Source organism: Vombatus ursinus, unplaced genomic scaffold (assembly GCF_900497805.2).
Source record: "Vombatus ursinus unplaced genomic scaffold, bare-nosed wombat genome assembly UNPS02014805.1, whole genome shotgun sequence".
NCBI lineage: Eukaryota > Metazoa > Chordata > Mammalia > Diprotodontia > Vombatidae > Vombatus > Vombatus ursinus.
This window is the reverse complement of record NW_020954583.1, coordinates 3855043-3872408: the sequence shown is the minus strand read 5'-3', so window position 1 is coordinate 3872408 and position 17366 is coordinate 3855043. Positions and strand designations below refer to the sequence as shown.

The 17366-nt window shown below is 36.1% G+C and overlaps 1 protein-coding gene across 4 annotated transcripts in view; it reads right to left on the bottom strand.

Moving 5' to 3' along the window:
- The window catches only part of VGLL3 (vestigial like family member 3), a 58056-nt gene extending 41083 nt beyond the window's left edge, over nt 1–16973 (bottom strand). The window contains exons 1-3 of one of the 4 annotated variants that reach the window (XM_027874139.1): nt 16832–16918; nt 10131–10357; nt 4095–4386 (exon numbers count right to left, since the gene is read on the bottom strand). In XM_027874139.1, coding sequence (XP_027729940.1) covers nt 4095–4362 — 268 coding nt within the window. In that variant the 5' untranslated portion in view covers nt 4363–4386; nt 10131–10357; nt 16832–16918. Of the gene's footprint in view, nt 1–4094; nt 4387–10130; nt 10358–16831 lie in introns of all 4 variants that reach the window. The other 3 variants (XM_027874137.1, XM_027874138.1, XM_027874141.1) reach the window with 3 other exon arrangements.
- Nucleotides 16974–17366: the final 393 nt, after the last annotated feature.

Genomic DNA, 17366 nt, shown 5'->3' with positions numbered 1-17366 from the left:
GTAGCCAATAGGAAATTTCTGGAGGTTTTTTGAGCAAGGAAGTGACATAACCATAACTATGCTTTAGAAAGATCAACCTGGCAATGGTGTATAGTGGGAGAGAGTGAATATGGAAGATTAGAATTAACTTGCTATTGCACTATACGGATAAAAAAAGCAATATATGTAGGACTTTGGTATCGGGGGTGAAAGGCCCAAAGACACTCTGGACTCAAAATTGAGAGGACTACCCACTGGACCATACATGTAGTCATTTTGGAAAATAAAGTAGTTAAAAATTATCATCAGGGCTTAATTTTGGGAAATCAGCAAAATATTAGAGATAAGAATAGGAAAGTCAGGTGGAGAAGCTAGTTTGAGCAGGTTAGAGGAGGGCATTTATATAGTATCTGATCTATGCTAAACATTTCACAAATATTATCTCATTTGATCCTCATAAAAACCGTATGAAGTTAAGTGTTATTATCATCACCAGTTTACAGTTAGGGAAATTAAGGCAAATGGAGGTTAAGAGACTTGCTCAGGGTCATAAAACTGATGTTTAAGGCCAGATTCAAAGTTCTTGACTCCAGGCCCAGTGCTCTCTTCACCGTATCACCTGAGATGATGATTAAGATTTAATTGTACTGATTAGAGGTACAAGAGCAAGATGTCCAAAAGGCAGCTTGGAGTCACTGGATCTAGATTTGAATCCTGGTTCTCGGTTACCTCTGTCCTTAAGTAAACCATTTAATATCTCTGGGCCCTAGTTTCCTCATTTTTAAAATGAAGATGTTGGCTAAAATGGACCTTATCTTACCATCTCTAAAACTTATGATCTGCCATTTATATTACTGGTCATTTTTAAGAATACTGTTTCAATACAGCACATGATGTTGTGGTGTGAAAATTCTGAGATGAGGAGAGAGACGCACTCAGTATCAATGGTGCCTGTCTGTTTTCCTTTCTTTCTTTCCCTTGGGAAAAATCATTCTTCCAGGAGCCAATAATCTTTTCTCCCTCTGATAGAAAGTCACTTATCTCTTTATTGACTACCAGTGAAAGCAACCAGATGTGGAGAAACTTGGACATATCATACTTGTTACTTTCAATTTTTAAAATGCACTGATCAGTGATTTTAACACTATTTGATTACTCATACAATCCAGAAAGAATGGTGACTAAATTGCTCAGGTTCTGTAAATTCAATTTAGAGTTTGACTGGGTGTTCAGAATTACAAACTCAATGGAAATAAGAGTTTATTAGGTTGTTTTAATGAGGGGAGAGGTGGAGAGAGAGAGAGGGAAAAAGAAAGAGAGACAGAGACAGACAGAGATAGAGAGAGAAGGAGGGAGGAAGAGAGGAAGGAAGAAAGGAAGGAAGGAAGGAAGGAAGGAAGGAAGGAAGGAAGGAAGGAAGCCAAAGTAAATGTAAATGTGAGCTTTTTTCGTACCAAGTCAGAAGGAACAACTGAAATGGGCAGTCATTTTCCTTCCCTTGAAAAGCAGTACAACCTGAGTTTGAAAGGAAAGGCAAACTCTAGGTGAAGAATAAGTTTCTGGGAAGCCCCGAACCAATCAAGAGAAGAGGGGAGAAGTTTCCCTAATTTGCAGAGAGGTTCCTTGCAACAGCAGTGATTATCAGCTTGCCTTGTCTTATTCGCCAATGCCTTGTGTGTGTGTGTGTGTGTGTGTGTGTGTGTGTGTGCCTGTGTGTACAATAACACAAGGTCTAACAGCTAAAGTGCTAAAAGAGTGAGCCCATGAAGAGGTGTATTATTAGATTCTACTAACTGCAGGGCATAGGAAAATGTCAATGGGATTGATGAATGATATTAAATTGACCATTAACCAGTTCATCCCACAAAATCAACTCTGTGCTCCAAGGTCTTGTTTTGCAGTGCTTTACTTATCTTTGGGCTCTTCTGAAAATCCTATCCAAATTCTCTATAATTCTCTTAAGTTGGAAAATGTATGCCTGAATACAGTGTTTTGAACAGAATCAGACTACTGTTAAAAAAGAATGAAAGGAGTGATTTGTGGTTTTTATCCATGTTATACTCCTATTCACACACCCCTGTAGGGTGCTTGCTATTTTAAGAACACTGTAGGCTGACTCATGTTCAGTTTGTTATTGACTGCATCTCACCCCATAATCTTTTGGTGCCCCTTCCCCCATGTAGCATCTTATCATGAAAAAAAATGAAAAACACAAAAAACAAAACACAAATCCCTCTTGTCAGACATTTGATGTACTAGAGATACACAATGAAACTATACATTTTTTCAGACTTGACCATGTTGAATTTTGTTTTGCAGGACTATACATAATTGTTACAAGAGACAGCTGCTTTTTGAGGAGAGGAAGAGTTGATGGGTAGTGATAGTGATTTAAAAAAAAGGAAAGAAAAAAAGTACATCAATGAAATTTTTTAAAATACACAGAAGAAAGCAAAAGGAAGTTCAGAAGGGTACACAGACAAGCAGGGTGGTTATGTCATTGCCATTTTAAAGTGAATATACAGTTTTAAGAAAGCCTCTGTAGCAGAAGTTAATAATTGCATATACATTCTGCTGTTCTGTTCTTATTCATGTATTAAAATATCCATGTTTGATAATGTTTCTTAATTTCACAATAAAAAATAATTTTGTTTTAAAACAGTAGGTGTCAGAAGAACTGGTATCTAGTCCCAGCTATTATATTAATTAGCTGCTTAATCTTGGGCAAGCCACTTCAACCTTCTAAGAGAGCTACCTTAGATTAATTCTGATTCCTAGCATTCTATAATTTGATGAGTCAGATATATTCTTAAATTTTTGCAGTGTCTTCCCTTGCCTTGTTTTCTTTTTATATTTCCTTTCCCTTCTTCCACTTCTTACCTGCCCTTGATGGTTGCTGATATCTCTAGTTTACCAAGGTCATTTTGAATCCTGATCCTATTCTAAATGGTACTAAGGTTATAGATTTGGTTTAGCTCATCCATTCATTCAAGAAATAGTTATTAAGTGCCTGCTATGTACATGCCATTATCCTAAGTACCAAGGGAGATAGTAAGAGTCAAGTGATTATCTGCAAGAGATATAGGGAGGGCCACTGAGGTTAAAGGAGCCACAGATTTCCTTATTCTAGTAGTTGAAAGGAAATTATCCATTCCACCCTCAATATTAAATGTTTAAAATCTATATTAATATGCTTCCTGTCCCCAGAATAGGGTCTGCATTTCTGAATTTCAGTAGAAATTCCATACTTACATAACTAACATACAAACACAAAGTATTTCACATTCTTTGTCTTATATCATCTTCTACTATTCTAACTAGATTTTCTCTCTTCTTTTTCTGCATTAAGAAATCAACAAGCAATAGTTTGTTCTAGTATCCTATACTCAATTTTTATAAAGAGGGAAATGAACATTCCAGACATATCTTTGAGCTGCTGTAAAAGGGTTCAATGTGATAACTTGTCTTCTCCTCAATGTTTTAACACTTTGCTCACATCATGAGTAGGATTTCTTACCATGTAAAAATTTTTGCCAAGTTAGTACCCAAGAAATCTCTGTGATGGGACCTAAAATCAAATTCAAAATGAATGCCAGGACCCCCAATTCACAAGCAGATGAGGCAGAGACTAGAGACAAAAAGCAACTTCAAGAAGACAAAACGTTTTTTAACAAAACATTTTTTAATGTCTGGCCTGGGAAGTCCTGACTCAGATCTCAGTTATGTCACCACAGTAACACCTAGTGGAATGAGCAATAGCTAATTTCTTAAAAGCTGCTTTAGGCACGCCTATTATTAAGAGATCCAAATTAAGCCATCGGGGCTTCAGGAATAGTGCTTTGCAGCTTTATCCTGCCACTATAAACTCATACCCGTTGCATCATTACTTTCCATAAAGAATTTAAGGGGTGTGACTGCATCCTTTCCAATCCTGCATTCCACATGTGACAAAGCTGATCCAGCTGTTTGTCTGAAAGAAATTCCTTGCTGTCCTTAAAAATTAAAAAGCAAGTGGATATTTGTCCTCCAGAGGCACGTTTCCAGCTGGATCCTGGTCAGAGCCATTGCGAAACAAATACAGTGAGCTGGAGAGCATATGATTTTTTAATTCTTACCTCTCCATAGAGGGGTTAGCCCCATCTTGTTTTTTGAAATGGCAGATTCTGTATGGAAGCTGCTGGCTTGGCCCAAAGCTCTTGAGAAGTGTTCATCCACTACTGAACCAATGTCTCCCTGGAAATAAGTGAAAAGGACACATCGAGAGTTAAGGTACTCCATCTCGGCAGGCTGGTCTTTCTCCTCCTCCTCCTCCTCATCCTCCTCCTCCTCCTCCTCATCCTCCTCTTGTTTGCTGGGAAGGGTCATTTCCAGAGACTCCTGCATCTTGCTGTATACCGCTAACTTCTTCTGGTATGGAATAAACAAAACACAGTATCAAAGGCAGTTTATAAAAGAGCATTAATGAGATTACTCTAAAAAAAAATAAAAGTAGCTTCACAGCTTGGAATATTCTTCTCTTCCCCTACGTCTTGCTCATCTTCCCCACTAACATTTTTAAAACTTTGATTCTTGTTATGTCAAACTCGACAAAGGACAATCAATTCACTTTTAAATGCCATAATTTATTAGGATTAAGTTTATATATAATATGTATGCATATATATACACATATACACACACATAAATATAAATATGTCACAATATAACAAGAAATAAGACAACATATTTTTCCTTTTGTTATATCAAAGTCAGCCTGCCTTACCATTTTTCTTTTTTCTGTATGTTTTAAAGATGGTACAGAGCAACATTCTAAATATGAGTTGCAGAACACAAGAGTGTTGGTGTGGAAGGGAGAAGAGAAGGAATGTTTTGTTAAAATTCAAGGAATCTAACATCTTATAAAAGGATTTGGCAGATGTCCTGGACTCCTTTCTTTAAAATCAAATTAAAATGTCGGAATGAGTATGTGTGAAAATCCATTTTATAAGGAACATATTTTTCAGATGTTCCAGTTACCACTGTTATCATAAATAAAAAAGCTACCACTAAGGGCAAATGAAAATAATGCTCACTGACCAGTGGGGTGGGGGTGGAGTGGTAATTCCTTTGCCAAAAAAAGGCAGGAAAGTTTGGATCATTTAAAATCTCATGAAACTTATATGCTAATGAAAAATTATGATTTCTAAATGATTCATTATTAGTTGAATTGATTCTGTTTTCTTTATTTCAAAACAATTGATTTAAAGAAAGAAAAAAATTAGTATATTGTACCCAGTAATATACATATGTATATATCACATGTAAATATATATACATGCAGATATATATACATATACATATGCATGTGGATATTGCTGAAATATGTAAACTGGAAGTCTAAGATTCTAGTAGTTATGAATAGCAGAACCTATAATCTTTGAATTAAATTTTCTTCATTCAATTATTAGTATCCTCCTACCCTATCTATAGATGGGCATATTATTCTTGTTGAATATAATTCCTGAAGTGTTTACATATGAGCTGCTAATGATTTCTAAGGGTTATGATTTGTAAATAGATACTGCTTTTCATTCAAACTTTGCAGCAGTACGGGATATATATCTATCTCAAAGACTTAACATTTTCATTTAATCCTTGTGGCTAGTCTATGCGCTGTTGCAATAGATGGAAAATGTGCAGCCTTTACTCATGTTTCATTTGAATCATTATAAATCTACAGAAAGAGGACTGTTTTATAGTCAGAGGACCTACATCCATTCCTGACTGCTCCTTACTATCTGTGTGACCTTGGAAAAGTCACTTCAAAGAAGTGTATCATTGATTTAAAGCTGGAAGGGAACAGGCGAGTTTTCTAGTCTAGAGCAGAAATTACCCCGGAACAATAGGAAAACCTATTAGCTGTTCAGACCAACTCCACCCACCTCATTTTACAGAAGAGAAAAGTGAGACCTAGAGGAAGTGACTTACTCTAGGGGACAGAGATATTAGCAAGTCCTTTCATTCATGTCCAGGTCCTTTCCCTCCTCACCCCAACCCCAAATCCAGGGTTACTTTTCAACTCTACCACATTCTCTGGGTATCAATTTCCTCATGTGTAAAATGAAAGATTTAAACTACATTACTTCTAAGGTCCTTCTGAGCTTTAAAATTCTAGAATTCTAAATAATAATATAACATAACATTATTACTATAATGCGTTGTCAAGCATACTACAACAAATACATTTTAATTCCTCTTTTCCCTTTGAAAGGGGTTTCTTATTGCTGACATCAATACCATAGGTATTTGATCATTCAAATATGCACACAAAGTGTATGAAGCATTCTAGAGAGAGAGAGAGAGAGAGAGAGAGGAATACAGGAAATTTAAACTGATCTCTAGATCAGTTCTCTTCATAGGAATATTCTTTCTAGTATATGAAATTGATTCTTTTCTTCATTTTACTTCTCCCCTAGTATCAATTTGAGAAAATGACCATTTATCATTATATATTCTTTTTAATTTTTCTTTTTTAAAAAAATTTTTTAGCACATTAAACCATATCAACATCCTTTATAAAAATTGTATAGGCAATATTAATGACTAAAAATACATTTTTCTAGTATATGCCAATCTTTTTCAATTTAAATGGAAGCTACCTCAAAAAAAGATAGAGGCTTTAAATATACACTAATTCAAGGATTTTGTGATAGGTATTTTTTTTAAGTTAGTCAGTTATGACTAGAGAAAAGAAAAATAAATCTGCCTAAATGGTATAAGATTTTCAATATATGCAATAAAAAAGAACCTATGTCTGAATCCAAATGCATTTTTGTTCTTTACAATCTTTATAGATAATTTTCCTGACAAATTAAGCAATGATCTGTTGCATTTTTAGATGTAATATGCCACTTTGTGGTGTCACACCTTTATTCTATTTATAATAAGACATATAACTTCAATATTTAAGAGATTTTTGTTTTTTAAATGTAAAACCAGTTCTTTTTTCCTTCTTTGCTAGTCAAGATCTTTGCCTCTTTGCTTTCTATGGCATGGATTCAACATCTTAAATAACTTTTTACTGACTTTTCTAACAAGAGGTGTACTCATAAATATTTAACAACCAGCTTTTGCTGGGGGGTGGGGTTGGCAGAGGAGAAATACACTCAGGATACACTTTTAAGTTTAATCTATATTACTAACATTTTTTCTATTACTTTCCTAAATCTAGACAATTAACAAAACAATTTTTAAAAAGCCCAAGACCTAATTTGCAGTTTGCCATTTCATAAGTGTAAAGGCTCACACAGAAAATTTATGAATTGGTACCCCTGATTTGGCCCTAGCACACCCCTGCCTCCAAGACAGAGGAACATCTAAAGCTTGTCAAAATTCCAAAGGAAATAAAGGAGAAGGAGTAGAAGTCACAGTCCCAGAACACTAGCAAAAACATTTTAGCTGAACTGATAGAGTGATATCTGATGAGATAAATGTAGGCCCATTACAACAAATTAAATCACATAAAGAAAAGAACAACTTAAACAGCTATAAAGTATATGCTATCATTTACTTATTTGACTTAGTACCTCCACCTAATATCTTGGACTTCAGAATTTTGCCTTAAAGTGTCAAAATCAAAAACAAAATTAAACGCTAGGCCTTGATTTTGATTATACCTCTTAAATGCTCCTTATTGAAACTGCATTGTTTGACTCATACTCTAAATCACTCATATTTCTTATACTTTCTTCCCAAGTCATTGAGTTCAGTACTTTATGACTGCAGTTCAATTTCTTGCTTAATTTTGGTAATGTACATATAGTTTCTGTTTACTTTTCAACATTTCAAAAATTCCCTAGGCACTCTTTCCCTAGAGATTATAGGGTCATAGATTTAGAGCTAGATGGGACCGTAAAGTTCTTTTAGTACAACCCTTCATTTTTCAGTTGAAAATGAGTCTCAGAGAGGTGTTCAGGGTCACAAAGGTAATATGTGAAAGAGATAGCATTCCAAAACAAGTCCTTTTATTCCAAATCCAGTACATTTTCCATTTTACCACATTCTATCTGTGCTCAAGTTACCTTTAAGCACGTATTATCACAAACCTCATTTTTCTTAAAAAAAAATGCCAACAAGCAAAGCTTAAATTTTGAGGTCAAAGCTTAAATTGTCATATTCATACAATATTTTGCCAAATTAGCAATTTTATCAAGATTATACCTATAACCAATTTTAAAAGGACCCCATTCTCAGAGGTGTCTGTCAGCTTTGCTATTAGAAATGCAATTGTGAACACAGAAATAAAGAGGAAATAAGCAGAATTAAAGAGGACAACAAGCAAAAAAACTCAAACCGTTTTTAAAGTTCATTTCTAAATCAAGTAGTCTGTTCCTATAAGTTTTTGAAATAGCGTCTAATTATCCTCCAGTAAAAGGGCTTAGTTATGTGAAAAGAATTACCAGCTAATGGCCACAAAGCTGTTTCACATGCCCCCCCCCCTTTTTCCCAGGTTGTGCAATTACACAATCATCAGAACCAGAATGTGGTCTGTTTGTACTAAATATTCCCATTCCAGAAAACTGCAAGCAAAGCTTAGAACATTTCTGTGAACAAGAGAATGTCTTCTCAGTCAGAAGCCAAAAACCTTTGCTTCCCCAAAGACCAGGGTGACAAATACCAAGTGATTATTATACACATGTTGAAATTTTTTCCTGAGGTTAAAAATGTCTTTAAATGAATCATTTGATATTGTTGCCCAGGTTAACTGTCATCCTTACTGAATATTCTTCATTTCTCAATGTAGTGATGCTTTTATTTTAAGAAACAAGATTGGACTATGGCAAGACTTCTCCCAGGGAGAAGACTTTGAGAAGATGTATTTCTTAAACTATTGCCAGAATTCTATTGCTATGTCACATTATTGTTCATTTACCTGCTTATCAGGTTTGCCAAAAATGAAAAAACTCAAAAGTACTATGTCATACTACTTTTGCTTAATCATGGGGGAAAATATATTTTTGAAAAGTTGAATTCTCATTGAGACCACACAAAGTATTTAATTCTGGGTCAAGGTCTGTATTTAGCCAAAGTATATCACCTAAGTCATCATGACCATTTCATTATCCAATTTTAAGTTTTTTAAAAAAATTTTAAATTATTTTTAGGCAATTGGGGTTAAGTGACTTGCCCAGGGTCACACAGCTAGTAAGTGTCAAGTGTTTGGTCTGAGACCGAATTTGAACTCAGGTCCTCCTGACTTCAGGGCCAGTGTTCTATGTACTGTGCCACCTAGCTGCCCCTCAATTTTAAAAATTGGAGTTGTTTTTTTTTTAGGAAGTGTAAGAGTATAAATAGAGAGGTATGACTATAAAATACTAAGATTGGTTTCTCCATCAAATTCATAAAAAACATATAGCCCCAAATAACTTTTGTCATTTGATAGTAGTCATTCATGGAAATGATAGATTTATTCCAGCAAAGTTACAAATAAACAAAATTATGCTTTTGGAATTGTCTTCAGAACCACTTTCTAGGTCACACAACTGAGTTGCATCCCTTCATATTTATATACATTGAGTTTCTTAAAATTAAAAAAAAAGGTACAAACTACCCTGATTGTCCAAATCATTCACCCTGCTTGTCTCAGAATGACTTCTGTCTGCTTCTAAATACCCGATTCACTCCCAAAGGACAATGATTTGCCATCATTGTGAATATTTAAAAAAATATTTCAAAACTCAGGCTTTCAAAGTAATTCTTAAAGAAATATTCCAAACATTAGCTTTAACATTTATTTATTTGTCCCCCTACCCTCAGGAATGGTTTGAAAGGAAAAGTATTTTTCATTTGGAAATATAAGTTATGCTATTCTTATTTAAAAATTAGACACATTAATTATAAAATTTATTATATTGTATTAAAGCAATGAAATAATATAAATGTCTTTATGTAGTAAGATATATAAAAGTTGTTATGGTATTTGATCAACTTTGCTATTTTCTTCATATAGCCAATATTCATAGCAACTAGGTGGTACAGTGGATGGAGAACTAGACTCAGAGTAAGGAAGATCTGAGTGTGAATCCTGCTTCAGAAACTGGTTTAGCAAGTCACCTAACTGCTATTTGTCTTGTTTTCCTCATTTGTAAAATGGGGATAATAACAGAACCTACCTTCCAGGGTTGTCATGAAGATCAGATGAGTTACTAGTTATATAGTGCTTGGCAAATCTTTAAGCATTATATAAATGTTGTTGTTGTTGTTGTTGATGATGATGATGATGATGATGATGATGAAAGAATGAAAAGGAAAATGAAGTAGTCTGTTATGATAGTTACGTTTTCTTGTTTCTAAGGGTCCCAGAAGAAGAGGAGGGGCCTTTTTCTGATTCTGTGAAAAACTGATAGCAAACAATCCTTAGGAGTTTATCAGGATGTTTATTTCCACATTGAATTCATAGGAGAGGCTAAATAGTCCCAAAGCTATGTGGCCTTAGACAAATCTTACTCTCTCTGTGCCTCAATTTACTTTATTAAATGATAAGTTAGACTAGATCTGAGGATCATAGAATGTTGGGAAGGCCTTTACTGGTTGTAGAGCCCAGTCTCTTCAATTTGCAGATGAAAAATCAGAAGTAAATTCTAGTTCTAAAATTCTATGATCCTAAATTATAGACTTTTGGCAGAAACAATATGATACATTATATTTTAAGGGGTTATCTGCTCAATCTTAGTTATACATTTTTGTTTTTTCCCTTTTTAGACATAGGAACAATTCAACAAATGTTACAGTAATCAAGCATTTGTTACGCTTATCAAGAATTTGTGTATATCCATCATGGGGAAATAGAACTAGAGAGTGAGAGTAAGGAAACCTGGGTTCTAGTCACCTCTGCCCCTAACCAGCTATGCTACCTTGAAAAGTCACTTGACTTTCTGATCCTCAGATTTCTCATCTGTCAAATAAGATGATTGGGTAAAATCATCTCTAAATTCCCATCTAGTTCTAAAATTCAATTATTTATTATCTCAAATTGTTTTTTAAGTAAGTATACTGTGTTAGATAGCACATTAGAATGAAGAAAGCTAATTATGAGCAGGTTAAGTAGAAAATAGTTTGTGTGGTATATTTTGAGGCAGGAACCACCGCCCTCAATATCTCTCCCATTTCCCTCACGTGCCTGGGATGCTTTTATTACAGCTTTATTCCTTTCAATATTGGAGACTGTCCATCTTTAAATGTCTCCTAAGAATAAGCAAAAACTACTGGCACAGTAACACCTTGAGCTATAATCAGCTAACAAAAAGAATTAGTTAAAAATTAGTAAAGAGAACAATTATCTTTCCTGGCATTAACTTGTACAGGTTAGTTGTGTTACGGTTTTTCCTTAGTAGCCTTTTATAGGTTGCATGACCCATGAAGTTTTTTAAACCACTCTGAAACTGAATTGTATTTCTTTTTTGTACCATCTCTTGCAGTGATGTAAGTAGCGGTGTAGTCACAAGAGTGCTGAACCTGAAGGCAAGAGACAAGGGTTCGCATTCCAGCTATGTACTTAATCTACCAGATATATAAATAACCCTGCACAAGTCTTTCTAAATCTCAGACTCCTCATTTGTAAAATAGGAATATTTGCCCTATCTACCCATTGCAAGGAAATTAAAGGCTCTTTTCAATCTTCTAGGTCTATGCAAATGTATTTATTGAGTTCCAGATGTAGATAACATGTTTTTCGAGAAAGTATTTCATGGTACTTATCCTAAACTCATCTCATTCAAGTTTCAAAAGGTGCACCCTTGTTAGAAAGTTTTCAGAATCTGTTGAACACATTTCACCTTTTCCATAGCATGTGTATGATTTTATAGATTATGATCATTTCCCCATCTCTTTGTGGTATAGATCGCTCTGGTTTGCTGCCAGAGACAACAATTTCATTTAGTTATATTAGGGTTTAATTTTCATCCAGGTTTGGATTTTCTGGCTGGAAAGTTATTAGGTGTGTGGAACTAAGAAACACTTTAAGCTCCTAAGTGTCTCTGTCAAGTTAACTTGTGCAGAAGAGAATTATAGGGACTGCTCTTTCTCAAAGTGGGCCTGCATGAATTCCTACAAATCTACTTAAGTCCTTGCTTACAGTTGCAAGAAAATTAGATCCTCTTGTTTAAATAAGCTAACTGTATGCTCAATCTACTTAGTGTATAATTCTATTCTTTTACCCCACTGAGGTAAAATGTAGGCTTGACTCAGTGATATGTTGGAACCTAATAGTTTTTGTTAATAATGCTTCCTAAATGATTAAGAAAATATAAATGACTGTTTCTTTGCTAACTGGATTCAGTGCTTTGTAAAAAAAAAACCAACAATAACAACAAAATAAAACAGAACAAAACAAAACAAAAACAAGATGAAATACTGATAGAAAAAAATCAGAGCAATGTTGTTCCTTGCAAAAGTTTTAAAAAAAAGTACACTACTGAGAACTGCTGAAGAATCATAAACTTCAAGGTCAAAATGTCTACTGCATATGAATTTTCATTACTAAGAGATCAGTTTGGGGTGCCCCACATCTGCATGTGTATACAACTCTTGTGCAACATCAGAGGGAAGTTTAAGTTTGAACAATTCTTTCAGATTTATAAGTGAACTTCTATCAAAAGAGTCAGTTATTTTAAATTAATGTTTGAAGATACATTAACTCAGCTATCTCCCTTAAAGAGCAGTCAGAATCAATAGCTACAGACTTTTGCCAAGCTCACAGTATGACCGTATTCTAAACTTATTCTGGAAGTTACAAAACACAGCAGCTCAACTTTAGAAAACTTCCTGTGTAAACCTATCATTTCTAATAAAGAGGAATTTTGAAAATGATCCAGCTTATATTTAGATGGGAGGCTCCTTAAATGAGAATGGAGCTCCTTAATCCATGACTTATGTCCCTTAGTTTTCCTCTATACTTATTTCAAAATTTTATGCTGATTCTTGAAGTTATTGCAGTATAATAGGCCATAATGTATGGAAATGTCTTATCTTTTCTTTCCATTTCTTTTTGTTTTGGGGAGAGTAGGTAGTGGTGAGATAAAGGTAGAGGGGACAGTCAGTCCTAAAGTAGATGGGTATAAGAGTGGGAATTAAAAGCAATGAGAAGGGGTTTAAACAGAGGTGGCATGAAATCTGTTGGGAAAGTCCCAGACCTTCCTGCAGGACAGAGAAAAATTTCCACGTACTTCTAGAGACATTCTAAGGACTGGCATGAAAAGTGTTGCTTTTATAATTTGCTCACATTTACAGAACCAGTGGATTATTTCAGGTAGTCTCGGGTATGCCTGAGAAGCACAACAGATCTAATATGAATAGGCTCCTTGGTACATTGGAGACACCTCCATGACATATATAGCTTAGAGTGATGTTTCTATGACTAAACAAACCAACTTGAGTCCTTTAGGAGAAAGGAGACCTTTAGCTATGTCCTTTAAAGAAGCCCACAATGGACAAGAACTATTGCAAAAGCACTAACAACTTGTTAATGAATTTCCTGCTATAATAAGAGCACAATTCAATGGAAGACCTCTAGATTTGAAGTCAATAGACTTGGTTTTGAATCACCATTCTGTTACATCACTACCAATGCGAATGGCAACTTGTGTCTCAGTCTCAGTTTTTTCATCTATAAAAAAATGTGGAAGTTGCACTAGAGATAATCTCTAAGATCCCTTCCAGTTTTATGACTATTGTACAATGTGTCTGAAGACATCTAAATGTCTCTATCTATGTATCCACTCATCCACAGTCTGTAATGTAATATATTGTCATAATAAGGAAAATGAAAGTTTCATTTTTAAATTTATCCATTTCCTCTTTGGGAAAAGGAAAAGGGGCAAGGCAGCTTGCTATTTTCAAATCATTTTAAAAAGTTATCTGAATTCCCACTCAAAGGAAAGGAAAATATATAAACAGAAAATGCAGAATATTGGTCAGTATTAATTTTATTGGTGTTAATCTAATTGGTCTAAAGACACCAGCTCAGTAGAGATTTGTGGGAAAAATCAATTTTGGGGAACATATTGATACCTGTAAAAAAAAAAAGGCAACCATTCATACCAAATTTTGCTTCTCTTTTCTATCATTTCATCAGATGAGATAATATTAATGGATGGTCCCTCTGCCTCTTGGACTATGTCACTTTTTCTCCTTCCCTTCTTCTCTTGCTTTTCCATAAATAAATTTTTGAAATGTTGCAGGAATTTGAGAGTTGTAGCTCTCTTTTTTTTTGTCTCCCAGTCAAGATGCTATTAGGGGTCACTTCCCATGTACGGAGAAAGCAATCTTCATGGATAATAATGATAAAACCTTATGGAATGCAACAACAACAAAAAAATGTATTCTCAGATGACTACATTAGGGCCAAGTCAATATTAGCCCCACTTCACCCACGCACCACATAGTCTAAAAATGCTGTCAGTCTGATAAGAATTTCCTGATTTGCTTTTTTTTTTGCATTAAAAAATATAGGTCATCAAACTAAAGTACAAAACTCTTACTAGCTGATAGTGCAATGGAACAATTTCTTCATTTCAACTAGGCAGTGAAAAATAGTTACGTAGTTGAAAATGTGGTCATCCTACCACATTTGGGGAGGCAAAATTAGAATTCAATGTTCAGTTATACACAAAAAAATCTCAAACTCAAATCAATCAGCCAAGCACTACCAAGTCTACATAACCACAAAGTAAAGGAGGAGGGTTAATTGACCTGCTATTATAAATAACCTTCAAACAGGGCTAATTTAGGCCAAGTACAGGAATTCAGCTTGATTTTTGTTTGTTTTTTATTGTGGTTTTCATCATTTGGTTAGTTTAGGCACAAACTAATATTTATGGCATGATTTTCTGGGCATACAGATACAGTAATGTAGATCCAGTTTCCAGGTCATTTCTGATCACATTCTAAATTTTATGATTTACAGTCCTGGTTCTCAACTTTATCTCCTATAAATAAAACTATTAGTTTTACTGATAGCTAATTGCTAGTTAATATTACAAAAATACATTTTTGACATGCCAAAGATAATTTCCTATAATTTCTAAGGGGAGGCTATTAATAGTTTTACAAGATTAAGAAAAGGAAAAGATGCCAACTTCTTGTACTAATATATATGTGTGTATCTGTGTGTGTGTGTGTGTGTGTGTGTGTGTGGGTGTGGGGGGGTGTGTGTGTGTGAGAGAGAGGGTGAGAATCCCAAAGTATTTATCCATTTCTGATGTTGTCCTATGTTTTTACTAACAAACAACTCATTGCGACTATAGTGACTAGTCTGTTGGGGGAAAAGAAATCTGTCTTCTATCTCCTGGTACAGGGTCTTGACATGAAACATAGAATTCATGGTAAATATCCCTTTCCCATGCTTCTTTTAGCCTGCTCTGTGCTTACATGTTTTGAAAGAAAAAGAAAAACATCAAAATAAAAATATCAAGAAATCAAGTTTTTTTCTCTTGTCCCAGGTAAGTAATTTAGCCTTAAGAGATAATGGCAAGAAGCAATAGAATATATAAGTGGAAATCCTTCCTCTTTAACCCTAACAAGGCTTTTTCCAGCTTCACACTGGCTATTAGATGAAATACAAGCACTAATCCTCCCCTGCCAATCAGTGAAATTCAGCAATTCCTACCTAATCCCTGAATAGGCTTTAGTCTTCCTTTCCAAAGATTAGTGCTGGTATCTACCAAGGACTAGTACTAGAGCGCCACAGCAGTTTTAAGGGGAGGGCACAATTTGATAAAAAGTAGAGGCACAACTTAATCTTGAACACCTCAGTATAAATGTTCTGGGGGTGGGTATTCCTTAATCCTGTCTCATATCTTGGTAGAGTTTTCTGCATAAAATATGCTTATCCAGGCCATCCAAATAAGCACCCTGACTCCAAAAGCTAAAGATATGATCGCTGTCTTTGTGTAACCTCTTGCGACATATCCTTTTTTTATGTGCTACCTAGGTTATGAAACATACACACTGAGTGACTGCATGGGAGGAGGGGAGCCAATGCCATTTATACACAGGGCATTCCCTCAAAATGTGCTCCATCCCTCTTGCTTAATCTCACAGTTCTTTCTTCCTGATGCCTCTCTAATCTTTGATCTATGCCCAGCAATACCTGTGACCAGGGATTCTCATGTGAGCCTTCTCTGGGACTACATGGACATCTCAGTCTACAATATGTGGCCATTCCTTATAATAACTTGCCCACATAGCTTGCTCTACTCCCCTGGACCTCTTCTGCCCAGCCTTAATATACCATATTCAAGGGAAGTGGAGACCAGGCCCTGGAACCCACATGCAGCTCAGGGGCCCATTTTTACTTTTACCTCACTGTCTTACTATCGTTATTCTTCCTGGCATCTGAATTTGACAGTTTATCATTATACCTGGATGACTGAACCCCTCTTCCCTTCCAAAGAAAACAAAGTATTTGGTTTAAAAGAAGATCGTTTTATTTGTGTGTCTTGTTATTATAAATTCTAAAAAAGACTCATCACCTGCTGAGCTTCAAAGAACTGCACGATAAGAACTAAGGGCTATTTTTGAAGTGGTCTGCACAATTTAAAGCATATTCCAGCTACATAATTCCCAACAATAGACTTCAGGTGCTTTTTCACGCTTTCAAAATCTGGCTCACCTCTCACCCCTTCCTCCCTCCACCTGTTGCCTTCCTTTTCTGGATGGGTTGCCACAGTGAAGCCCTCAGTATCCTGGACAGCCTCCACAAACTCCTCATCTCCCGGCTAGCTGTCCCGGGAGTGCTCAGTCAGCAATCCTCAATATCAGAACAGATCGCAGGTTCCAGACTCCCCATCCCAGTGACCCCAGGACAACGACTCACCTGCTGGCTGGATTGGGGACCGGTATGGTAATGAGCTGTGGGGCAGGATGCTGCTGCCACCGAGTTGGACAAATACTGGGTTGCTCCATATGGCTGAGGGTGATACATCACCTCCGCACAACTCATGGCAACTGTGGCAGCAGCGGCCACAGAGCTAGTGCTACTGTTGCAGTTGCAGTTGGCGCCGCCGCCGCAGCTGCTGTCGCCGCAGCCACAGCTGCTTCCTTAGTGGCTGCTACTGCGGCTTTTAAGACCCGCACTTCACAGCCTCCGGCTTCGCGCTGGACTGCCGCTTTCACTGGTTTGGCAATCAGCAATGGTCCATGCATGGACACCTTCATCTTCAGCCCCCTTCCGGGTCTTCCTCTCTCATACTTATATAGCAGTCCGGTGGATCAGCTGCCACCGCATGACAGCACCAAACTCCCCAGCAAAGGCAGGAGCACAGGCAGCAGGCGGTGGCAGAAGCGGCAACAGCAGCCTGGGTCCAGGCAGCGCCCGGCGGGGAGAGGTTCTCATTTGCATATACACAATG